At 40.5% G+C, this 26,453-nt stretch overlaps 1 protein-coding gene across 2 annotated transcripts in view; it reads right to left on the reverse strand.

Annotated features, from left to right (window-relative positions):
* Positions 1–877: 877 nt before the first annotated feature.
* Positions 878–26,453, reverse strand: part of kcnip3b (Kv channel interacting protein 3b, calsenilin) — a 67,523-nt gene continuing 41,947 nt past the window's right edge. The window contains exons 3-8 of one of the 2 annotated variants that reach the window (XM_068311860.1): positions 9,696–9,820; positions 9,493–9,562; positions 7,364–7,542; positions 4,349–4,453; positions 4,128–4,190; positions 878–1,941 (exon numbers count right to left, since the gene is read on the reverse strand). In XM_068311860.1, the coding sequence (XP_068167961.1) occupies positions 1,894–1,941; positions 4,128–4,190; positions 4,349–4,453; positions 7,364–7,542; positions 9,493–9,562; positions 9,696–9,820 (590 nt within the window). In that variant the 3' untranslated portion in view covers positions 878–1,893. Of the gene's footprint in view, positions 1,942–4,127; positions 4,191–4,348; positions 4,454–7,363; positions 7,543–9,492; positions 9,563–9,695; positions 10,284–26,453 lie in introns of both variants that reach the window. The other variant, XM_068311861.1, reaches the window with a different exon arrangement.

Below are 26,453 nucleotides of genomic sequence, written 5' to 3' on the forward strand. Positions count from 1 at the left end.
CAAAACCTCTAACATGTGCTGTCCCTCTGATGTACTCATTCCTGATCCTATCCTTCCTGGTCACTCCCAGAGAGAACCTCAGCATCTTCATCTTCACAGAATGTGAGTAGATAGATGAAAAGAATTTGAGATCATAGAAAAGCTGATAAGGAAGGAGGAATTCAAAATGACCGCCAATCCACATGAGAATCTGCACATAAGTACCTAGTTGGGGTGGAAGATGGAGATGCTAATTTTTTACATCCCGCTTCAAAGCGGTGATGTATTGTAATTGTCAGTGTTCCTGTTATCGTCCGTTCATTCGTCCGTTTGTTTGTATGTCCACCAAATATCTTCGCAACCGTTGCAGATAGAAAGATGGAACAAAAAGGACATGACTCCAGCAGCAAAGGGGATGAACATAAGACGAACTTGACCTTGAGAAAACGAGGTCAAGGCCCACCCTGAAGCTTTGACCCTGACCTACCTTAAAGTAGGTCAGGGTAAGTCGCGGGATGTTGCAGTTTCTGACTGCCTTGTTTGGTCTTGACAATACCAGCAAGGTGTTGTGAATGCTTCCTGAATATGTTTGGATCTTAACAGGTGTTAGTCAAGCAGTTGATAAAGAGGTTGTTCACTAAAACTCACCTTGATTATAGAGCTCTAATTTAAAATTACAACAGGATTAACTGATTGCAGTAATTATTAAGGAGACGGAAACAAATGAATATTGTACAATTCCTCTCCCCTCATTTTAGGTGTTTTTTGTGGTTTTTCATGTTGCTGATTCACTCTTGTTGGTTCACTTCATGTTTGTTTGTCACTATTTTGCTGCCTCCTAATCTGAGTGTAGGAGGAAAATGAATTTAACAATGTCCAAGTCACAATGAACTGCATCTTTAATTAACTGACATTACAAAGGTCCTACTGTACTGTACATGATACTGGAGCACTTAGAATCAGCATGCTTCTAAATACTGAAAAATCAAGATAAAGCCTTAAGTCAGCATGATTAAACACTTCTAACAGTCTCCTTGATTTTTCACTGTTCGGTGCAGAATCACTTAATCAACCTAACCAGTTTAACGTTATCTTTCATGACACAAAAAAGACAATTATATCAATAATGCATTTAAATTCTGTGGAGAATCGCTACTAAAAATTATGCCGAACAGATTAACTGAAATCTTCTTGAACAAATATTTAAAATAAATATTCGGTTTTGGTCCTGTTCCATCACCCACAACACAGACGTGACCAAAAGAGCATCAGGTAAATAACTATGAACTATACATATATACATTCGCCAATAGTGTGGCAGATGCAGCTATCTGCAATGCCTTTATTACAGGCACATATAATACATAGCCATAAAATTGTAGTGTAAGATAAGTCCCCATTACATATTTCATGACAAGCATGCTTTACATCATTTCTCTTTTTTTTTGTGCTCCTCTTGGTTCACGTCATCCAGTGCTCGACAAATCTCTCCGACACAAAAATAGTGTTTGTGTGTGTATGAGAGTGTGACAGAGAGAGTGTTTAGTGTTGTGTTAAAACTTATCTCCTTGTCTTTAGGTCAGTGGATGAATGCCGTGAAGTTGAATGAAGATGAAGTTCTTCTGTTTCTTCATTTAGGACACAATAGACTTGTCAGATAAGTGGGGAATTCACCATGGAAATGCCTCTTCTCTCTGTAGCAGTCTTTTAATCCAGAAGCTATTGCAAGATACAGCTACAGATGTCTTTGGAAAAGAGAAAGGAATGTCTAGTCCCTGTGCCTTTATAGTGCCTACATTACGCACCAGGATGTCTGTTTTATTGTGAGAGTATGAGGCGATAGGTGTGTGTTGTTTGTGTGAGAGCTGTGAAAATGGGTTCATGAAGGAAAACAACTGAGTTCATCCTGATTCTTTATATCACATTCTCAAACAGCTGCATTGAGTTCATGATGTTCTCATCCTGAAAGAAAGATAAAGAAACACATCTGTCACCAGAAGACTTAACACTATTGTTATACAAAAGTGACTCATTTACTCACTAGTAATTATGAATACCTCTAATACAGAAATACCCTTCTCCGCCCATTATATGAGGAAATAAACATTACGCAGCAACTAATAAATATCAGTTTATGGATTTTAGAATGTTACAACTGTTAAAGCAGTAAAACATGGTTTTATTTTGCATCTAAAGCTTGGAGAATGTACAGTAATGACTTTTAGTGGATTTTTTTCTGATATCTCACGGACACTAAAAGAAACTTAAGTTTGTATCCAAAACTGAAATACAATTGTTTGATATTGTGAATTTAATGGGCCAGTGTGTGTGATATAGGATTAGAAACATGAATGTATTTAACATTAAAATGATGTTTTCAATGGGACTTGGTTATTTGTTTTACCTCAGAAAGTAATTTTTACACCTGCAGAAGAGGTCATTTTTCATGGTTACATGTTACCGTGTTACAACACCACAGACAAAACAAACACTGACTGTTCAATGGCCCTTCTCTATTTTACTTTAGTCACCACAGGGGATGGGAAAAAGAAGGGTGTTCAATTGTTTGCATAGCAGCTATGAACCACTCTGATACATGTAATGTATCACACACACACTGGACCTTTAAACAATAAATGTGTATGCATCTTGTTTTATTATCCATATTGTGATGGCATGCATGGATCAATACCAAGCGTAGATAAGTAATGAGAAAATATTGTAGTATTTAAGGGGGGACCCTCTCATTTTTGTATCTTTAAATTTATCCCTGAAAGAAAATACAGATGGAGACTCAGCACATGATAATCCAGGTATCTAGTCCCGGAAAAAAATAATGATGCAATACATGTCAACATGAAATCAGACTGACGTCTTTTTAAATATCTGTATTCTATTGTACTCTGTGAAACCTCTCATTTGTATTATGTTTAGTTCAGTTCTATCTCAGTAAACTGGTGTTTGCTGGGGTACCGCCTATTACACACCAAGCGGGCTCTACATCCTCCTCTCTGTCTGTTCATTCACATTCCATAAATGCATGTCACAAACTTCCTTTCTACCCCATACTTGTTTGTTCTTTTTCCTTCTGTTGTCCCTCCATCATTCTCAGTCTGTAGGATATTCTTTGCATTGAGCTGCAGAACATGACCTGTGACTCTCTCCACCTGATGCCTATCATCAGCCTAATGTTATCATCACTGTTATCACAAGCAACTGTAGTTTCACTGTTTCCTGTACAGCCAATCTCCTTCAGTAGCAGCTTCCAACACATGTAATGAACCACCACATGGATTAATAACTGCATTATGTTCTGTCTGCTCCTATTCTCTCTGTCTTGTCTTTCTCTCCCTCCTGCTCTGTGTCATTGTCTCTCTGTCACTCTCTGTTCTCGACTATCCCTACCTCTGTTCTCGGCTCTATTCTCCCTCGCTGCCATTGTGTCTCTGTCTTTCTATCTCTGTCTCTATCTCCGTCACTTTCTCCACCCAACCACCCAAGGCAGCTGAATGCCTACTGTAAGAACTCTACATATATTATGGAGAATCACTGGCTTCTCAAAGTAGAAAACCTGTGGTTGGATTTGTCATAATAGAAGAATAAAAGTGCAGTGCGTAAATTCCTTAAGCAAAGTTTTTTTTCTCCTTACTCTTCTGACTTCTGATTTTGGAATGTTTACATCACATTTTGGATCACAATGGGTTAAAAATAATTTGACAAAACAAAGCCTAAAAGTTGTGAAAAATGCCTAAGAATATAATAGCAATAAAGATGAAACCGATTTTTAAAAAAATCTGGAATAAAAGTAAGAGGATGTGTTTATATTTCACGGGGAGAAGGGAATGTGAGGTTTTCTTATGCAGTAGTTTACAGATAAAATGAGACAAGATTTTATTAATCTCATACTGGTGAATTTCACTTGTTAAAACATTAGCAGCAAACAGGTGCAAAAAAAATGGTTTAACATCAGTATATAGGTTTGGTAAGAGTACTGTAAAAGAGCAATGGATGTAAAAATTCAGAAGAATGCAAAATAAATATGATAGTAAATATGTTGATTTAATCATTAGTATCATGCTTAGAACTATTAATCCTTCATCTTTTGTCCAAGTTAGCTTGAGACTGTGTGCATAGGTGAAAAAAATCACCTTCTGACAGGTGTCAATAAACTCTTCAATGGTCACAACGCCGTCTCGGTTTTTATCCATTTTCTGTAGGGGAGAATACACAAAGCAGAAACATTTTTTTAGATTCTGTGTAAAATTTAAATTGAAACGTGTCCAAGTATAACAGTGTGTGTGTGTGTGTGTTTGTGCGTGCGTGCGTGCGTGCGTGCGTGCATGCGTGCGTGCGTGCGTGCACTCATAACCTGAAAAAACTTGTCCACGTGTTCGTAGGGAGCTTCATCTCGCACACAGGGGTAGGTGTACCTCCCCATCATGTCATAGATTGATTTCATGATGGCCAGCATTTCCTGAAGAAAACAGGAAGAGGGAGGGGTCACAATACTTATTACACACAAAGAAGAAGAAGAAGAAGAAGAAGAAGAAGAAGATTTTTTTTTTTTGATTTTTGCAAAAACACTTTAATCACATTCAAACATTTTACAATTTTTCATTGGATGCAAGTACTAAAGTGCTTTAAAAACACTAAAAACCAATAAATAAAAGGAAATACAATTTAAAAATCAGTGCATTATATCAGGAAGTTTGCCAAAGTGAGTCAATCATCGACTAAAGTGCACAGGACATTTTTGTAAGAAGAAGACGAAGAAGAAGAAGAAGAAGAAGAAGAAGATTTTTCTTTGATTTAGGAAGAAGACTTTATTTCTAAAACCATGTTTATTAATAAAAGTTATAATAAAAGATAGTCACGTTGACACAAAATCCAAAAGAAATTCACGTAAACAGGAACTCACATTTCAACAACAAGTAACATAAAATGTAGGAACACAAGCAAAATATACATGAATTAAACCAAACACTGATTGAACACAGTTCCTTCCACAACACTGAACACAAGACACCTTTGACACACCATATGTTCGTAAAAGTGTCTAAATCATTCATAGCTCTGATATACCGGTAGTTAAAATCGATTCTGATCATTGCTTGACACATTCTTCTTAAAATGGATTCTGCACTGCAGTCAGACGAACCTTCAACCTTTTTCCTCCTGCTTAATAAGCTGCGATCCTGGCTTGGCCCAGAAGAAAGTTTAGAACCAATGCGTTTCAAACCAATAATGTACACCTGTTAGTCAAAAGCACAACAGAATGAGATGAAGATTCTCTCCAAAACCAGAAACAGATTGTCAAGTCTCTGACAGTCTAGGAAGCAGTGAGAAACAGTCTCTCTGTGAGAAAAGAACGGACAGTTGTTCGACATGTTTGGATTCAAACTCGAAATAAAACCATTGATGGCCACAGCACCGCATAAAATCCTCTTATAGAGATCCCCAACCTTTTTTTGTTAAGGGTGGCTTGTAGAAAGACTCCCATGTGGGGTTCACATCTGTCGCCAGACCAAGGTGAACCCTCCATGGTGTGTCAGCCCAATCTTTAAGTTGATCATTGTTTAAAAATCTTTACCATCAATTTATACATGTTTTTCCTATTACTGTCACTGAGGCTGATCTGGTCTGACACAGAGTCGTTAGAGCAAACAGACAAACTCTCTATAGGGAAAGGGTTTGACAGGGCTTTACAATAAGAATCTATTGGAGTCAGTTGCTTTGGGTTGACTCGGCTCTTCCAGTTCCTCAACAGGCTTCCGATGAGCCTCACTGAGGTTACACCCACAGCAGAGGACAGAGCAGCATCCAGTGTGGGTCCACAGATCTCCACCACACAACAAACATTGGAGATTTTAACTGTAATGAATCTGGACTCCACTGATGCTCCTGCAATAGTTCTTACATGCAAAAGGCCGCCTTTGATGACAGGTTCCTTTAAAATCCAATAGAGGACTTTAAAATCCTGTGGTCTCCCCTTGGACAGAAGTCCCCGGATTGTAAATACACTCTGATAAAAACTTGGAAGATCTTTCAATCTATCGTTACTGAGGTCCATTAAGAACAATGAGCGTCCGAATCCCAGACCCCAGCACTGGGCCAGTACTGCTTACGTTGTGGGCTGCTAAACCAGGTCCTCAGGGCAAGTCAGGAACCACTGAATGAATTGCAGCTGGAACACAGCGCCTCTGCTGGTCAGATAGGTGAGCCCCTGCCCTCCTTCCTCCTTGGGCAGGAAGAGGATGCTCTGAGGGACCCAGTGATGGCAGTCCCAACAAAAGTCCACCATCACCACCTGGATTCGTAACAGCCACATTGGTGGGGTTTCCATACAGGACAGCCGATGCCACAACATTCATTCATTCATTTTCTCTAACTGCCTCATTTTCTCTAACCGCTTGCGCAAATCATGGAGAGCTGGAGCCTTTCCCAGCTGAGGGAGGCAGGGCAAACTCCAGGCAAGATGCCAGAGTACCACGGAGCAACACAGAGGCATAGACAAACATGCACGCACACACACCTGCCTACGGGTAATTTGGAACAGCCAATTAACCTGATGTGCATGTTTTTAGAGGTGGGAGGAAACTGGAAAACCCGCAGAGAACCCACGCAGACACGGGGAGAACATGCAAACTCCACACAGAGCGGGACTGGAATGCGGAGCTGCCTTGCTGTGTGGCGACAGCGCTACCCACTGCTCCACCGTGCTGCCCGGTGCCACAACATTGCTGCAACTAAATTATTTATAATTGAAACTCGACCTCTAAAAGACAGTTTTGATCAAATCCATTTCCAATTTTTTATCCTCCCTTCCGCTTTCTCTAAAACATTTTCCCAGTTCTTTTCCATATTAGTCTGGTCTCCCAGATACCCTCCAAGGTATTTGAGGGCCATTTCTTTTCCATTGGAGTCCATCTGGGAGTCTGATCTCATCCAGCCCACCTCCCACTATAAGAGCCTCGCTCTTCGCCCAGTTGACTTTGGCAGAGGAGATCACACTAAAAAGTTGTATAGTGTGTTCCAAAAATGTTACATCATAAGAAGAAAAAGAAGAAGAAGAGGAGGAAGACGAAGAGGAAGAAGAAGAGGAAGAAGAAGGGAAAGAAGAATAAAAAAGATATGTGAGAGTATTCTTTAGCACATTAGGAGACACCAGTTTATTAGCTTAACCTGAGAGGGTGGTGCATTTGCAAATATTTATATTCTAAAATATAAATATGTTATCTAGGACAGCTTTTGCTGAATGTCAGCACATACAGTAGTTCTTGTCAGTCTGTACTGTCTCCTATGGAATGAAGGCAAAAAGGTAGTATTGGAGGAGTTATCTGAAATGTATATTATCGATGTTGCATATCCCAAAACTCAGACATACCTCTTTGGTGATGTAGCCATCCTTATTAATGTCATAGAGGTTGAAGGCCCAGTTTAGCTTCTCGGTGACAGAACCCCTGAGCAACACGGACAGGCCGATGACAAAGTCCTCAAAGCGGATCGAACCATTTCTGTCTATGTCAAATGCGTTGAACAGAAAGTGAGCGTAGGTAGTTGCATCTGTTGGAAAAAAAAGTACAACTTTGAACCGCTTCACTTCAGTATTCGTGCATTCATTACATTACAAAGGAAAATACTATACTCATACTCTACTACTTAATTTATAGCTGTAGCCTCTTGATCAAAATTATTTGTTTAATGCAAATTCTTCTAGCAAGCTGATGTTTTAGAAGATTGGTGTTTATAATCCCAGCTCCACCTGTCCAGATGTCGAAATATCCTTGGGCAAGATGCTGAATCCCAATTTCACCCATTGGGCCTGGCAGGTCCAACCCCTGTCCAGGAGTTTAGATCCGGACCAGAGGCTATACGGTCAGACAGGATATCGAGGTGTAGTTGTGGTGAGGAGGATTTACAGTTTGGTGAGCTGAGGATTGCGTCAAAGCTTTTTGCAGATGATGTGGTTCTGTTTGCATCTTCGGCCTGTGACCTGCAGCACTCACTGGTCTGGTTTGTGGCCGAGTGTGAAGCGGTGAGGGTGAGGATCAGCACCTCCAAGGTCATGGTCCTTAGCAGAAAACTGGTGGACTACCTTCTCTGAGTGGGGAATGAGGTCCTTCCCCAAGTGAAGGATCTCAAGACCCCAAGAAGTATCTTGGGTGTGTGTGTGTGTGTGTGTGTGTGTGTGTGTGTGTGTGTGTGTGTGTGTGTGTGTGTGTGTGTGTGTGTGTGTGTGTGAATGTGAGTCATTCACTCATTCAAGTGCTTTTGGGCAGCATGAAGGTGTAGAAAACACTATAAAAGCGCAGAACATTTATCATTTGATTTTAAATCCTTCATGGTTACATGAATGGTTCACTGGTCAAATAAACGTACACAGGGTACAGTTTTGTCTTTCATAAAAATGTTCTTGCACTGAACCGCTCAGTCAGTCAGTCATTTTCTTAACCCGCTTAATCCGCTAACGCAGGTTGCGGTTGCCTATCCCGCAGGTTGCCTATCCCGGCAGTCTCAGGGAGTGAGGCGGGGGACACTCCGGGCACGACGCCAGTGTACCGTGGAGCCACATAGAGACAGACAATCACTCACACACACACTCACTTCTACGGTCAATGTTGGGACTGGCCAATCAACCTGAAGCGTATGCTTTTGGAGGTGGGAGGAAGCCGGAGAACCCAGAGAGAACCCACGCAGAGCATGCGAACTCCGCACAGAGTGGGACTCGAACCCGGACCCGCCATGTTGTGAGGCGACAGCGCTAACCACTGCACCACCGTGCCGCCCCCTGAACTGCTCAACAGAAGGTAAAACAGTTCAAGTTTAACACAGATGAGCTTCAACTGGAAAATATTTCTTAAGCATGAATGTGTTTAAACATAAATCATCGGCCCCACTCAGCCTGCACCGAACTACTCAAACTGAGTTCCTCTTGCCAGACCTAGAGTTCTGTTTTTGCCCTCCTGGTTTCTTTCTGCCTGTGGCATTTGGTTCATTGCAACAGCATGAGTTTCTCCATCAGAACCTGTGACTACCTGTTAAGCAGAGGCTCTTTCAGCATGGCCACACTGTTCTCAGTTCATGTGTTGTGTGAATCCTTTCCTGCTGGATTATTCCTCTTCTGTCTGCTACAAGCGTCATTAAAACCGTTACTATCATACCTGCATGTTTGATGTGCTGCATTTGGGTCGCAACCTCACTAGCTTCACATCTATGTACAATATCTTTGTATTGAATGCAGTACTTCTATTTACATAACTTCTATGCTGTGTTATCACTTTTACTTGAATATATTATTCTATTATTTACTTTTCACACCACTGTGGCAATATAACCAATTTCTGTATGGATTTAAGGCACGAATCTGACCTATGGAAACATGAAAGGCCCTTCCTTATACTTCTAGAATATTTCATACCAATTCGGGGTTATTAATATGGTAACATCTATTTAAAAAGAAAAAGAAAAGGTAAAAAAAAAGGATGCAGAAGAAAGATTGTTTTAACATCTAACCTCCTTGGGGGAAGAACTGAGAATAGATGGTCTTGAATGTATCCTCATCAACCATTCCACTGGGACACTCCTGCTCGGGGGAGAGAGGGAGAGAGGGAGAGAGCGAGAGAGTGAGAGAGAGGGGGGGTGAGAGAGAGAGAAAGCTATAAATAGTCTAAACTATGTTAATGAAGAACTTGCCCACAATATAAAGTCAGACATACGTTCTTGAAGCCTCGGTAGAGAGACTGAAGCTCCTTCCTGGTGAACTTGGTCTGAGCTTGGAGCTGATCTAACCCCTCCGGCTGGTGGCGCACGGTTGACAGTTCCAAATCACTGTCGCCGCTGTCTGTGGTAGAAAGAGAGGAGAGGGATGCATAGAAGAGATGGAGATAAGGAAAAAGGGGGAGGAAATAAAGGAGAAGTGCCATAGAGAGTGTAAAGATGAGAGAGAGAGTTTGGGGCAGGTCAACATTCAGGGAAGGGCGGATCGCAAAAAATAAGGCGTTTCGGTTGGAAAACATGCAATTTTAAGAGAGATTGAAAGCAAACAATAGTCGACAAAAAGACAAACATAAGAAGAGGGCGTACTTTCTTTGAGGTGTAAATGTCGAGTTATTTTACGTTACTAAAGGTGACACATCAAATCGCAGATTGAATGTTGTGGCATTCATTGATTGTCAGTTCACACACTAAGAGAAAGCACTGTCAAACTGGAAAAAAACAGGACATTCAAAAAGGACGAGATGATTTTTTTCTCTCTTTTTTTTCTGACCCACAAGATGGGTTTCAGCTGTGACCACACTCACCATCTATAAAGAGAACACGGGGGGGATGATGGGTGTAGAGATTAAAGTGAAGTGAAAGATAGTAAATGGAGAACAGTGAGGGAGTGACAGTAAGAGGAGGAAGAAACAAGACAAAGAAAACAAGTCAGCCCAGACGCTGACAGCTTCACACAATGGAAGCTGAGAGTTTTGTACATTAGAAGCTGAACTGTTCAGTGGAGAATACCCCAGTCATATTCCCATAAAACATCCAGCAGAGCAATGAAATTTAATATACTGAGAAACTAAAAATCGGAGCAGCGGTACTGCAGTATTACACCAACTCTATAAAACCGGTAATTTCATTTAAAGCATTAAGACATTCAATTCAATAAGAATTCAGTTCTGTAATGTGAGAAGCAGAAGTAGCAGATGACCTTTGACCTCGTTAATTTTATAAATGCTCTCTTTAAAAAAAAAGCATGTCTCCTACATTATTCCGTGTCAAACAAAATTAAGCTTTATCTCATGTCAGAGTCAAGACTGAGCATAAAATGCCTTTAGTGACCTTGGAAACAATACTCTGGTGTGAAATACGATTTTATTTTTCTTCTAAATGCACTCTAATCTAAATTTTTTTTCATTCTCCTCCCTCAGCAACAGTTGGGGGAAAATTTAAGATGAATAAAAAAACCATTTGTTTCACTCACTATAATTGAACACTACATTACTAGCATATACACCAAATAAATCCATATAACTATTAGCAATTTACTATTAACTCATTTTTAAATAAGATGCAATGCAGCTGATGAAAAACCAATTTTAAGACAGTTAATTCATATTCCTCATAAAAACAACGCTTGGGTTAAGTTTTAAGTGCCACGGGGTACAACTGGCTCCAGGTATTGACACTCATCATGCCAAATCACACCGAGCAGGAAGATAAACACAACAACTCAGCAGTTAAATTAAAGCCTCATCCAAATATGCCAAGTCCTTCCATGCCCCGCCCTGTCACTGAGTTAGGAAACATCAAAATAAAAAAAATACAAAGTTTTTTTTTGCGTGTAACTTTCAAAAACAGTCCAAAAAGATCTTGTGATATTTACAGAAGCTTTAGAATTGTTCTTGCATCTGTCTCTATCAGGGTATCTTCCTTCTGGGCTGTTCTTTACTATAAATCATTTCAATTTCATGAAAATTCATGTAGTTTCTGTGTGATCCTGATAACACACAGACAGACAAAATAAACAAATGTCCCTGGCAGAGCCAATGTATTGTTTTACTTCAGGATTGTACGACATGCTGAAGGATACAGCTGAGTGTCATTGTTTAGTGGTGTGTAGTTGTGCTGCGTTTTTGCCAGGTGTCTCTGTTTTGACTTTTGGCTGCAGGATCACTGTGTACTTTCAACAACGTCCACAGTCGTCACCAGTACGCCTAAACATACCGCCCGAGTGGGTGAGCAGCACTGATTCCACAAAGCCTGATCTGGCTTTAGAGGCTTTAGAAAAAAAAAACTTTGAACATGTATTCATGAAAATAGTCTAATTCACTCCTTATAAGAAATGAAAATCTGTGTTTATGACCTCATGTTTTATAGATTTATATCATGCTCTTCATATTTATTTCATCCTTATGAGCAGCTCACCATTTCCACCACTTCACAATTTATAGTTCTTCAGACTTAAGTCAAAGAACAGTCTCAAAACTATACAAGTGGATTATAAAGGAACGTTTCCCTCTAGCTCACTGTATGCAGCTATCCTTCGCCTCCTCCTCCTCTTGCTCCTCCTTCTCCTCCTCCTACTCCATCTTCTCACTTCCAGCTCATTCCACGAAAACTGTTAAGTTTGGGTGCCTCAAAATTCAATAGGTATGGGAGACATAATAAAGGTATCTGTGATATTTTCATTGTCTGAAAGAGTTGATTCAAGTTTACAGGTTAGCATGAAATATATGCAATTATAGTTTTTTTCAGTCGCTAACAAGCGTTTGTCCAAACAGCAGTCACATTTTCAAAACTCTAAACAAAATTAGCACAGCATCGGTCTTTTGTGGCCATACCAGTCACACATTTCATGTTGCTTTCACTCAGTATGCAGTCAGTGAACATATTTCCACAATGCTTTCATTTTCTTAACAGACAAGCTATACCTCCCAACAAAATTATGGATTGTTTTTTTTTTATTATTTACAAATGTTAACACACAACATCCCACAATAGCAACAACCATATTCCAAACCTTAGATACAGAATAAAAACCTGTGCTTCTGCAACGATATCAGTTCAAAAACAATATATCACAGCTGATAAACAAACAATATATTATTATATTGTTATATTATATTATAAATTGCGCCCATTTTGGTCGCATATACGCCAAAATTTTTATCAGTGCGACTATTAAATATATTTGGGAGCACCGGTGCGACTAGGGGAAAAAATCTTGTGCGCCTTTTTTTGTGAGACCGCGCTCCTGCGGTCCTGCCAGGAAACAATGAGAGCCCTGCTGCGGCTGCTCTCCTGGGTGAAGGAGAGAGGAGGAACGGAGATGGACGGAGCGTCTCTATCGCTCCGTCACTGCCTTGCTTTTGGGTAGGTGCTCCTAAAGTCTTTGCTGGTGCTACTAACTTCTACATTTGGGAGCACCAGTGCTACCAAGAAAAAAAGTTAATTTCGAGGCCTGAATTATGTTTTAATTTTTTTTATTTTATATACTCAATTAATCCCTAAAGGGAAATTAGCGGCACACTCTAGTGTTAGTAATTCATACGTGCATTTATTACAGTCTGTCTCGATTGCTTACACACATTTTCTGGTACTTGAGACACAATGACCAAAACATGTAACTCATGCAGCAGCCACCTGAACCATTTCTGGCAAACTACGAACACAACTTCTGCTTTACAATCAAAGTTCCATTGTAAAACAATTTTTTTTTCAAAACATGACACACAATTCTCTGCATTAGACACAATTTTCATGGAAAAAATCTGTTGTTTTCACAAGGAAAACACTGTCATTCAAAATTCTAAACTTAATTGCCCTACTATGTGCACTGACTCACCACATCAGAAAACACTTGCCACACAGTTTTACGATTAGCAATCACAGCTTTAGCATGAAAGGGCAACAGGTGAGCTTGTCTGTTTTAGAACAATGGATGCCAACAGAGAAAGAGCCAGAAAAAAACATTGGCTGTGATGTGGAGGAGGTGTTGTGGCCAAATCCAAACAGAAGACAGGATGCAGTATAGTTTCTTTTTCTTTTTTTTCTTACTGTAACTGCATTTTTCTATTTTGTATTTGCAACTTTGTGTTGGTTTGGTTGTACACTGTGTACATTGTTTTTGTTGTGCAAAATAAAATATATTTGTTACAGTGCATTTGTCTGTTCCAAGTATAAAAACAATATTCTAAAATTTTGTTCAACACTTTTTTCTTTATGGTCTGTAGTAAGTGTAACACTGAACAAAAAAGGCCCAAGTCCTTATGATGAAAGGAGAAGAAGTGTTCAGTTCAAGTCCATTCATCACAGTGTTTTACATTGAGCACATCAGTGTTCAAATGGTTCTTATAAATGTCTACTCATTTGATGGTTTGTGTTTGTCATTTGACAACAAAACACCATTTTGAGAAGAGATAACATTGTTTTGAAAGTAAAGCTTCATTTTGCAGGAGAAGTGAGAGGTTTTGACCATTGTGTGTGTTTTTGGATTTGTGTGTAGAGTTCTGAGAGTATGAAGCATGCTTTCAGAAAATGTGTGTAAGCAATCGAGAAAGACTGTAGTGTAAACAGGCCCTGAACACACACACATGCACCCACGCACGCACACACACCGGGGTCCTGTACACATGCAGGGGGATGTAAAGTGGCGGGTAACACCTTTATGGTGTGCCCAAATGAGCAAGTTTCAAGTTTCAAGTTTATTTATTCTTATATAGCCCAGATTCACAAACAATGTCTCAAAGGGGTTTACAATCTGCACATGGACGATATCCCTCTGACTTTTATGCACTGTGAGCAGCACAACCCTCACATCAGATAAGGAACAACTCCCTCCAAAACCCTTTTAACAGGGGAAAAAATGGATGGGAGAAACCTCAGGAAGACTGCAGAGGAGGGACCCCTCTTCCAGGAGTGGATAGACGAAGCAATAGATATCGCATGTACAGATTAAGCAACTTGTAAGGGTGACGGCGCCTTGCTCAAGGGCGCCTCGCTCAAGGGCGCCTCGCTCAAGGGCGACTCGCTCAAGGGCGCCTAGCTCAAGGGCGCCTCGGCTGTGCTCCAGAGGTGAGCTGACATCTCCCACTGTCAGCTCAAACTCCGGGTATTTTTGGGTGGGAGCGGGAATCGAACCGCCAGTCTTGGAACATTGGACAACCTGCTCTACCGCTGAGTCACTGCCCCCCCCAATTGACACACAGCTGATCATTACCAAGGGTGGATCCGACATACCAAGCGGTTCTATCCCAGTGCATCACCTTGGATGATATCAGAGAACATAGACAGTAATTTTGTGTTTTTTTATGTAAGGCCCCCCCGCCCCCTTTTTTTTCCTGGGCTTTTTGCTGTTGTTGTTTTTTTTGTGTTCAGAATGCTCTTGTGGGTTTCATGGCTATTTTTCACTATGAGCTTTTTCTTTTCTATCATATTGTAAACAGTATTTTTGCTGTACCTCCTGTAATAAACTGTAAAGGAAAAAACCTGTTTTACTCTTCACTAGAATGCTTTTGAATGTGAACATTGCATGTGGACATAAAGTTCCCAACCAAAAAATTTTGTGTACATTTTGCTGGCAAATACCAGTAAAACTGAAACATAAAAGTCTATGCAATTTTTTATAATGTCAACAATACACAGTATTTTGAAACCTGGTGTACTTTGATTGACTGCATGTACCTTATGAAGTGAAAACTAGCATTATTGTTTGACACAATAATTTCATTTTGAGTCGAATATCCAGTGTTTTGGTAAAGTGTGTGTACAGAAAAAGATGTATTCTATTTTGAAATGAACAGTTAGTGTTTATTTAACAAAATGTGGTTTTGAGAAGAAAATTAACCATTTGGTCAGTTGTGCTTTCTAGGTGTGAGTCTGTGTTAAGAGTTTAGAAAAATCATTTTTAAAGTATGGGTAAGCGCTTGCTAGCGACTGAAAGAAACTGTAAATAATATACAATTTGCACATTTTCAACTTTTTGTGTTAAACTCCAATAATTTCTCATGTCCACTCTGAGCATTTTCTGTCATTCATGTAATGTAAAACTTAAAAGAATATCAAATAAAACTATATTAAATCTAAATAAATAACACATCTAGAACTAAATAAATAGAAATACATTTCTCTTAATAAGTAATGTGTGAATATATTAAAATGACCTATTTTGGTTAAAATAGCATGCTTTATCTGTGTCCATCAATTTCATGTTTCACCTGGTCACATTAATGTAATTTTACGCCAACATGCAATACATTTACTGTAAGTGATGTCATCAACAGGAAGTAACATGATTCAGGAGTTCGAAGAAGAGAAGTTCAAACAATGGTAAGTTTTGATTTACCTTTTATAACATTTTTGGTACATTTCCCTTTTAAAACCTTTTCCGTTAAACATAGCATCTCCAAACTGTTACGCAATAAATAAATAAAAGGGGGAAACAATTTTTTTTATCAAATCCTCAAATATTATTTGTATAAATCATGTTTTTTCATGTAGTTCCATGCTAACTGTAGCGTAAGCTTTTAGCACATCCAGAATTCCTGCCATATTGCTTTAGATTTTCTACCCCGTCACTCTAAAGCCTGTGATGAGGTGGTATCATTGTGGTGTGTGGCGTTGTTCTTCATACTGAATTATTTTAAAATGTTTTAGTCTCTACCACTTTCAAATTTCCTTTCCCTGGCATCAAATTAAACACTTTGCTCTGAGTTTTCAGGGTGATTTTGGAAGATAACTATGAGTCAGTTAAGAGTTGCAGTCAATATAAGCAAAAAGGAAATTTCTATGTGAGTTGGCAAGAAGAAGTCTGACAGGAGGCGCGTGGAACTACTTAGAAGCACACCGTGGAAAAGGTGGCTTCTGACAGTGTTGGGGTATTTTTAAGAAAAGAGCTGACAACTTGGTGAGCAAATGCATGTCATACCCAATGCACAAGAATTCTATAAGGTCCTCAGCAAAACTTCTATTAGGGTGAAGTTATTTTAGTTGACAGTGAGGCAATGGAGAAAGCAATAGAAAAGATGACAGACCAGATTCCAACAGTGCTCTATGGCCACAATGAAAATTCATCACACAGTCATGTTACGCCTGGAGAGCTCCTGTATTGGCAAGCAAGCTGCATGTGTTCCACACAAAAGCAGTTGAAATGTCACCATTTTACCGCTCAGTGCTTCAGCTTCGATAAGGAAACATCTCGTGCGGCGCCAGGCAGTTCTAGGGACCGTAATGAAATGATTGGCAAATGGTGTGCCCTGAAATATGACAACAACCTGTATCCAGGAATGATCCAGGAAAAAAAAAATGTGTGCACTATGTTGTAAGCAACAGGTTCTTCTGGCCCATGAAAGGAGACATTCTTCAGTACCTGTTTGATGACATACTACAGGTTATTGAAGAGCCACAGCTAGCAACTTGCTCCATGTTGAAATTCAGAGACCAATAATCATGACAAATAATCAAGTGACCGCAAATTAAGTTGCCTATCAAGAGCAGTGGTTACTTAAAAGTGACAATAGTTATACAGAATAAGTAGGTCTGCTATTGTCTATTGATCTACCTGGTGGCAGTGTTTACGATTGTTTATTCTTTGGGTATTTTGGCAGGAACGAAAACAAAACCGAAAACTTTATATGATAAATCTGTGCTCAATCGTTTGAAGTCCTCATCTTCGGTCTGCATTGAATAGCTCTGTAATTTCACTATTGCTGACCGTTACGTTTCCGCGTGTCTGTCCGGTAATAATGCTGGCTTTTGCGAAACATTGGACAAAAGTCGAAGCAGACACGTTGGTCCAGGATCCGCAATCCATGCACATATTGTGGGGGTGTAACTCCTCGGCACTGCCTCCACTCCTGGTAAACGTGTGTTCACCGTCTCATCCATCATTACTCGACGCACGCAGCGTAACTTTAAAGGCTCTGTTTACACCGATGTCCAGAGGTTGGAGTTCTTTTGTTAATCCTCCCAGGTTGATGGCAAGCTCTGAATTCAGCCGCTTGACGTGTTTTTTTTTACAGAAGCGGTGGTGTGAGCGTGCATGGAGTCACAGATCAAAAGAGATGGCGAAGTGAAAAAAGCCACCTGGTCTCTTTATCGTGAACTGGAACTGATAGCCTGGAGTTTACATGTTGCGTCGTAAGTGTGTCTCTTCGCTGACACCACCGTAGGGGGTCTTTAGCCAAACAAATGTGGTTAACAGTATACCTGCGGTACAGTATCGGCATATATCCTATACCGGTACCTACCAGAGGTGTGCCGGACGTAGCCTCGCATCATGTTCTCTAATTGGTCTATCACTGTTCATGCCGGCGTACGTAGTGACCTAATACGTCCTGTGTTGGCGTAAAATGGCCGATCTGGAGGATCGCTGACTAAAGTCACACAAAAACATTTTTACTGATTTTGGAACTCAGTGTACACATAAGATGCTTAATGTTGAAAGGTGCAGCATTGATTTTTGAGAAATTTTAAGGCTTTTAAGCACGTCTTATGGTGTGCAAAATACGGCACCTATATATTTACTGTATATTTACAAGGAATGTTATTATCCGGCTCAGGAATGTCAGTTTATGGGTGGAACGCAAAACCAGAAACGTTATAATTCGGAACAAACCGACTGGCAAAAAATTCTGGTTCAAAGCCCTGGTAAGAAGACAAGAATGAAATGTTTGAAACTTTTTTGGAAAATTTTGGCAATTATAAAATTTGTCCATTCCACCCCATTACCGTATTCTCCGAACTATAAGGCGCACCTAAAAGCCTAAAATTTTCTCATAAACCTGTAGTGTGCCTTATAATCCAGTGCGTCTTATATATGGATTAATATTCATGTTAATATTGGTTAAAAACATGATCGCTGAAAAAAAGTCGGCAGTCTGGCTGCCAGTCATGCCGCACTCCGCCACCAGAGGAGCACCCTCACAAGGCACTCGGGCCCACGCCCCCTAACAACGGTAGTCAAGGGGCGTCACCGAAGTCCCGGCTCTGACTGAGCTGCTCTCAGACGGTAGAGCAGACTGTAGGAGCACCGGTGATTACGTAGCAAAACATAAGGAACTTTCAACAATTCTATTAATAAAGTTTGACTGACTGACTGATCTCAGTATTTCCTAACTATTTGGCGCCGGAAATAACCCACTTTAAACTTAATTGGTCTTAAAAATGCCATTGTGCTGTCATCTGGAATCTAGTGACGGTCCATTCTATTAGTCTGTGGAAACACACGGAGAAACTGGCATAAAGGTGAATGAAAGACCCTCAAAGCTGAACTTCCAGCCTTTTCTGAAATTTCAAGAGCAGAGTCACTGCTACACAAAGGTGTCAACGGGTGTGCTGCTATTGATTTACAAATGTAGTTGATAGCTCTGGGCGGGCGGCGGAGGGGCGCATTCAGGCTTGTGTATTCTGTCTGCAGCGACGTGCTGTGAGATTCACGGTGGTGAGACACCAACGTTAAAGTCAGTTCTAGGAGTAAAACAGCGTCATATTTGCCAGTAAATTAGCAGCCTGACATTAAAAACTAGTTAAAAAATTGTTTAGGACACACAGCAGCAAATAGCTGCACCTCACCTCCGACTGGACTACCGATCAATCGAAACAATATTTAAGTAATAAATGAAGACGAACGTCGGAGCTCAAATATCTGCTTCGAACTTCAGATCAGGAAATAATCCGCTCTGTTTGCACTGACTGCACTCGTAATGAATTTAACCAGTTTTTAATGTCAGGTTTTTTAATATGCGTGTTGACTTCTTTCTAAGATGGCAAAGTGATGAAGTGATCAGGTTTCCTTGATGAGGCTCAGAATGGCTTATTGACATAACAATAGGGGCCATTCAAAGGTAGTCAGGAAGTCATGAATGCAATCATGACTGTCTGAGTAGCGCGGCTCTATCTAGTGGACGGATTGCGCAACTACAGCCGCTGCAGTTTATCAAATAAAGTGTTCATTTTTTATTGTGTGCGCCTTATAATCCGGTGCGCCTTATATATGAAATAAACTAAAAAACAAACAAATTATTGAGGGTGCGCCTTATACTCCAGTGCGTCTTATAGTGCAGAAAATACTGTACTGTAACATGTTCCATTCCATCACACTTTATTCCAACAGTTACAGTGTGATTTTTTTTTAAAGGTCCCATATTATGTCTTTTTAACTTAATGTCATTCAGCTGCCAGATGTCCAACTAGACTGTATTCCAAATATTTTGACCTAAAGTGATCTGTGGTCCTTAATATCAGCTTTTCAAAATCGCTCATCTGAGCTACTCACAAAACGCTTCGTTTCAGGCCTCGGGCTGTAGTATGCTAATGAGCTCCGCTGGTCAACGCCTGCTTTACCTGGGTCACGCCCCTCTGAAGGAGAGCGTTAGACTAACTGACTGGCATTACATTTGTTATCATTATGCTGTCGGAGGCCCCATCGTGTCGCCGTACATTTATGACCCTGAGTCGGACCCATAAGCGGAGGCTCCTGAAGAAACACCGACTGTGCAGCTGCAGCAGGACGTTTCTGAATGGTTAGTATGTGTGAACTTTACTTAGTTGGTTCTGTTTTGTTCTGTAACCTACGTCATCACAGGACTGGAGCATCGTCCGGTAGCTACTTTTTTTTCTACTCCCGCCTCTTATCGCACAATAATAATGTCATATCTGTCTTATTATGTATTTTGTATACATAAGGATGTGTTGACTGCAAAAATGTTACGGTACTTCTATAAGTGACAGTAAAGTCTGATTGTGGTTCTGATAGTGCTGGGGCTGTGGTCGGTGGACATTGTGACGACATTTGTTTAGCTTGAAAGGCATGCAACCTTGCAACTACTCTTCAGCTACTTGCGGGGGAGGCCATGTAGAGGCTGTCTAACAAGCCAAGCGATGACCCGAGGCAATACTGGCCCATCTCACTACTGTGTGGACCCCTTCAAACTCCTTGAACGCCTCATCCTAGCGCGCTTCACCCCAGTGATCGACCCACAGCTGCCCAAAGAACAAGCTGGCTTTTACTAGCAGTAGGTCAACAACAGACCAGGTGACCCTTCTGTGCCACGACGTAGAAGACAGCTTCCAGGCAGGAGGGAAGGCTGGTGCCATCTTCCTGGACCTCACAGCTGCCTATGACACTGTCTGGTTACGTGGGCTACAAATGAAGCTTCTGGAGACCATCCCAGACAAGCACATGGTTAGCTTCATTATGGAGATGCTGATCAACCGCACCTTTCGGCTCCACACCAGCAATGGCCAAAGCAGCAGGGTGACAAAGCTGACGCAAGGCATACCGCATCGGTGCCAGCACCGATGCTGGCACCGATGCTTTTCAACATCTATATCCACGACCTACCCGCAACAACAGCAAGGAAGTACGGCTACGCAGATGACCTGGCCATTCTACTCAGCAAGCCATCCTGGGAAGCAGTAGAGGAGGGCCTCTCCATGGACATGACCATCCTGTCCTCATATCTGAAGAACTGGCGCCTCAAGCTCAGCGTTGAGAAGACGGTAACAACAATGTTCCACCTATACAACAAGGAAGCAACCCGCGACATAAACATCATGGTTGACGAGCACATTGTGACCAGCTGCCCCATATACCGGCCTCCGAATGGTGATCAGGGTCTGGTTCACCTGGACGATGACACGCTGGAATGGCTTGCTACAACGGAGCTGAAGGTGTAAGGACACAAGACAGAAGAAGTGGTTCTGATAGTTATTACCATGTGACTAATGCTAACTTCTGCTCACGGCTAAGTTACTTCATTTTTATATCCCATTGATTTAACCCGTTACTAAGCTATAAAATATTTGAGGCAGTCCTCTGTGACAAGACACTTTGAGCTAACACTTGCCACCATCACACCAGGTTAATGGTGAATTGATGTAGCCATACTGCAGTGATGCCTTTATCTACTCTATTTTGAGATGTCTTCACCTTCTGTTTATTGTACAGGTGTTCCTGTGGACACTGAACGGATGCCAACAGAAGCAGGAAAACCTCTGCTGTTTGGAGATACCACAAGTAAAAACCTCACAGCTAAACCACAAAGTTATGTCTCTATTTGGCTACTTTTACAATTAAAAATTCAAATGACCTTTACCATGTTTTTCACTGTAGGTTAGGAGCCGTCTGCAGGAGGTTGATGAGGCTCCGTGCATGACTCAACATCCTGGGTTCCAGCCTGTGTGCCTAAACGTGTACACCCTACAAACGGCCGGTCACGTACTGAGTGCTGCGTATGGCCCTCCACGTCTGAGACAAATACATCGATAAGTCGTTCTTTGAAAAATGTCACAGAATAAAAACTACAGTTATGTCTTGTTTTGCTTCATCAGGCATACCCTCATCAATCCAGTAACACATGACAAAACTATAGGTACAACAAAGTCTAATATATTGTATTTGCGACACCTTGATTTTTGTCTTATTAAAAGACATGTTGAACATTTTTTGGTATTCACAATCCATTTGTGTTGACATATACAAGCATTTATTTACATGAAACAATACATCCAATAACAATAATGAGAACACAGGGCCATCCTATCAGGAAATCCACAACAGTTGTAATACTCAGGATTGAAAACATTGTGAAATAAATAATTTTGTGTCCTTTTTCTGTAGACGGTGCAGACATCTGGCCTATCGCACCTTTGTTGGCTGGTGCTGGGGCTACTTAGGGTGCAGAATCTGGGGCGTCATTCCAGCCTGTGTGGTCCTTCGCATACGCCAAGAGTTTCCTGAAAACTAAGGCCACTAAGCTGGATTTAGACCGAGTCTTCGTTGAACCTGGTCATGTAGCTGGCAATGAACTCCTCCTTGTCTGGACGCTCAGACTGGGCAGACAGATTCTCTGGGACAGGAATGGCCAAAATCTCATTTGTGTATGGCATGGCATTTGACTTTGTCAAATATGAGGTCCAACATGTCAGCTACAAAACCTGTTCAATAAAACACAAAGATAGATCTTTACTGTTATTGATATTGTTTGATTCATTTCTTTGTTTAGAAAAATTTTGTTCAAAATATATCCTGGTACTTGCTAATTTATTTATTTGTATGATCCCTTTTACTGTGTTTTGGTGCGAACAATTACCAACAGAATATCAAAACATGTTTGTTTGAAATATTAAAGTATTGCAACACTAACAGAATGCTGGCTCTGTCTCGTGAGGTTTGACTCGGCATTGTCCCTTCAAAAGCCTTTGGAAAGTGTATCTTGTAGAGGGGTACACCAAACGTAATGAAATAAGGAGCCAAAACAATATCATATGACATACATGAATCTGTCTCAAAATTTTTTATATTAAACTCTTCACTTCACTTACTGTCTTGCTGGAATATTCTAATACACAACACTGTTATTTTTTACTGTACAACTATCAATACATGTGCACTCACTTAAACCTATAGACAATAATATTTAGAAAATTAGTCTATTTAACCAATTTTATTAAAACATATTGTATGGAATATGACTTGTAAATACCTTTACTTCTATAGTGGGAATGAAGAGTCCTGAAGGACAGCTGTGTACCAACAGTATGAGTGTCCACTGGGTCAGTTTGGCCCCCCACGTCTCTTGAAGCTGTAGGCTGAATGGATGCACAAGGAAGAGGGACACTAATTTCAGGACACCAATGCTCTGATTTTGGATAAGGAGGACAGACCTGTGTGCGTTGTCGCTATGACATCGAACAAACAAGCGACTCTAACACGTGTGCGCGCACACGCAATACGAAACAGAGCACAACTCCCAACATAGCATAAATTGACTTTATTTATGCTAACATTTAATAGGAAAGAAAATATGAGACCAACTTACATGCGTTTCAGTTTTATACTGTAGGCCAGCACGCACACACGTGTTGTAGCGTGCGCGCACACACGCAACACGCAAACTCGAAACAAAGGAGACCTCCCTACATAGCCTGGCATAACATTACTTCATGCTAACAAAAATAAAATATGAGACAAATTATGTGTGTTGTACCTACTGTAGGTCCAGCACGCACACACACGCAATACACAAACGCGAAACAAAGGAGACCTCCCTACATAGCCTAGGATAACATGACTTCATTCATGCTAACAGACAACAGGAAAAAAGATAAAATGTGAGCCCAACTCATGTGCGTTGTACCCAGATACTGTAGGTTCAGCATGCACACACGTGTTGGAGCGCGCACGCAAACGCGAAACGAAGCAGTACCACCTAATTAGCCAAATAGCACTTGATCACTCATGCTAACAGACAACTGCAATAAAGATAAATGTGGTGAGACTTACCTGTGACCAGGGTGCAGGTCCTTGGTCCCAATGGTTGGGAGTGATCCTTCAATGAGGATCAGTCTCAGGCAAAGCCCCGTCTGGACTGACCCTCATTGCTAAAACAGGCTGGAGTGAAGTGGTTCCACACACAAACGTGCAGGTGATGCAGCTGCACATAGCCATTAAAAATGAAATGCAACCACGGTCTCCTCTGTTCTTCTTTGGATGGGATGAAAAATAAACACTGGCGTTGATTTGTACAATCAACATCTGCGCAACTTTCATGTCTCCCTCTCACAGACGCCATTTCAACAAACTGCTGCCTCACGTCCGATGCAAAGAACTCCGTCTTGGGCACGTCAACCAATCCATATCGTCCAATATTCTGTCCAATAGCACAGAGTGTCTAGTCTGACGTCAAGAATACCTATTCTAGCGCTTTATGGTCGAATCGAGTCATTCAGAGCCATGACTTCCTAAAACTCCAAATATCTGTTGATGCAGGGAGCGTTTTGTTTACCAGATTCTAGGAGTTGGTCGGGTTAGGGAGGACCACTATATATATGTAGACACCTGAAAAAGTGTGATTTTCATAATAGGACCCCTTTAAAAAAAGAATAAGGTTAGTCATCACATTATTTACACACGTCATTTATAATTGCAATAATGTATAAGTTTCATTGCATATTTTGAAGTGAAACTGTGAACGCTTATGAACGCTAGCATTTTGTATTTATTTATGAATGCTGTACATTAAATAAAAACATAAAATAAGTTAAAGTAATTATTGGTGTTTTTTACAAATATATTTTATTGCAAGTGTTACATGTTCTGCATAGTATGAAATTAAAACAAAAATAGTTATGATCAAAAACCTCAAAATTCCAAGGTCCAATCTTAACAGTTTTCATGGAGTGACACCTCAGTGCTTCAAGGTTTTCTCACCAGTCTCAGTGATGTCGATCAGGCCCAGCAGGTGCATCAGTTTGAGGAACATGATCACAAGGCAGACGATGCCAACTGTCTGGAGTCCTTCTGTTTCCCACCTCACACTCATCCTCCCCTCGTCTTCTACCTCTTTATTCACACTCTTTCTTTTCTAATTTCCTTAACTCCTACATTGAATTTTTTTCCCAATACTTTTTCTGTAAAACTATCAGTGTCTTTCTCTTTCTCTCTTTTTTTTTGGTTTCTCTCTCTGACCAGTCACTCACTCAACACAATATTCTGTCACTCTGTAATGGTCCTTTTTTGTTTGCGTTTTACCACGCCCTCACTTCTGTCATGTTCAGGATATTCTCCTCATTTTACAGCAGAGTCTGATGGTCCATCTACTTTATTAAGGCTAAGTTGATCAGATTATTGCTGTAAAAATACCATAAAAAAGAGAAAGAAAGAGAGAAAAAAATCTCCCACAAAAAAAAATAAATCCACTAGAAATCCAACTAGAGGAAACTCAGATCACGCATGCAGGCTTTTGGTAAATGCATTTGGTTTTGGAAGTCCTCCAATGATGGTTGTTCCAGTCATTGGTGAAAAAACACTTCAAATTAAATAAATGATGCACAAATCCCTCCGCTGTCTGAGTGAAGGATTGTCTGCAGCTTCCTGTTCTCTTTCATCCCTCATCTCACGTCTTTTACTTGTCTGCTCATTAAGTCATGCTTCTTATAGGAATCAGAGAGGATGGTTAACAGGTGTCCTGATTCCCAGTTTCCCAGTTAGCTCTTTGATCTAATTTCTGATTGGTCTTCTGTGTCTCTTGAGGTCCATAACAGATTTACTTCTGTGTCAATCTCTCGTGTGCTGTAATACATGGAAAAGGTGACTAAGGTCTCCCTCTTGTGGGGATTAGTGAAACAAAAACAACAGATCAGACTACTGCTTTTAAAATTTGATTCTTTCTTGCCCTGCAGCATCCATAAGTTTTCCCCATTTTTTGTCTCACTTCCTGCTACACCTTTGCAATGTTATTGATGATTCTCCACTCCTCCTTGGTCGCTGACCTGCCCCCCCCCCCCTCTAGCATCTTTTAGAATATCTTTCAAAGATAATACATTTTCTTAAAACATTAGTGTTATTACTTCCTCAATATGTTTCCATATTGCGCAGCTGTGTTATGACACAGCTGCGCAAAAACGCTGAACCAAATGATGCTGCGACTCCATTAACACCCATATTTAGTAATACATATATGGAATAACAGTAATGATAAAATAAAGGATAAGAAAAATTAACTCCTGCTAGTTACAAGTCCAAGACGAGACACTGAAAAAAAAAATTCATGTCTTCATTTCAAGCTGACTTGATTACTGTACCACACTATTGTTGGCCTCCTTAAAAGATTAATTCAAAACTCAGCCATCAGCATCAGCCAGAACCCAAACTAGAAAAAAACTTCAATTACAGTAGTTTATCTCCCTGTGTCATCAGCTGTTGCTGGTTCACTGAGCTTTCCCTACATTATTGAACCCATTACTAACAGAAATCAGAGACAACAGCTCCCTAAAGACTTTATAGAAAGAAAGAAAGAAAGCTAAGATTTATCTATGCATTGAAAAACTGAGCATTCTATTGCTTTCTGGAGACAAGTTCAGAATCTTCTGCTGCTGCAGCTAACTTGAAATGTTTTCTTTGACATGATTATGTGTATACTATTTCTAACTTAAATTATTAATCTGTGTTTTCTTTTACTCAGCTCAATTGATACTATTCTGTA

Source organism: Antennarius striatus, chromosome 3 (genome assembly GCF_040054535.1).
Source record: "Antennarius striatus isolate MH-2024 chromosome 3, ASM4005453v1, whole genome shotgun sequence".
Classification (NCBI taxonomy): Eukaryota; Metazoa; Chordata; class Actinopteri; order Lophiiformes; family Antennariidae; genus Antennarius; species Antennarius striatus.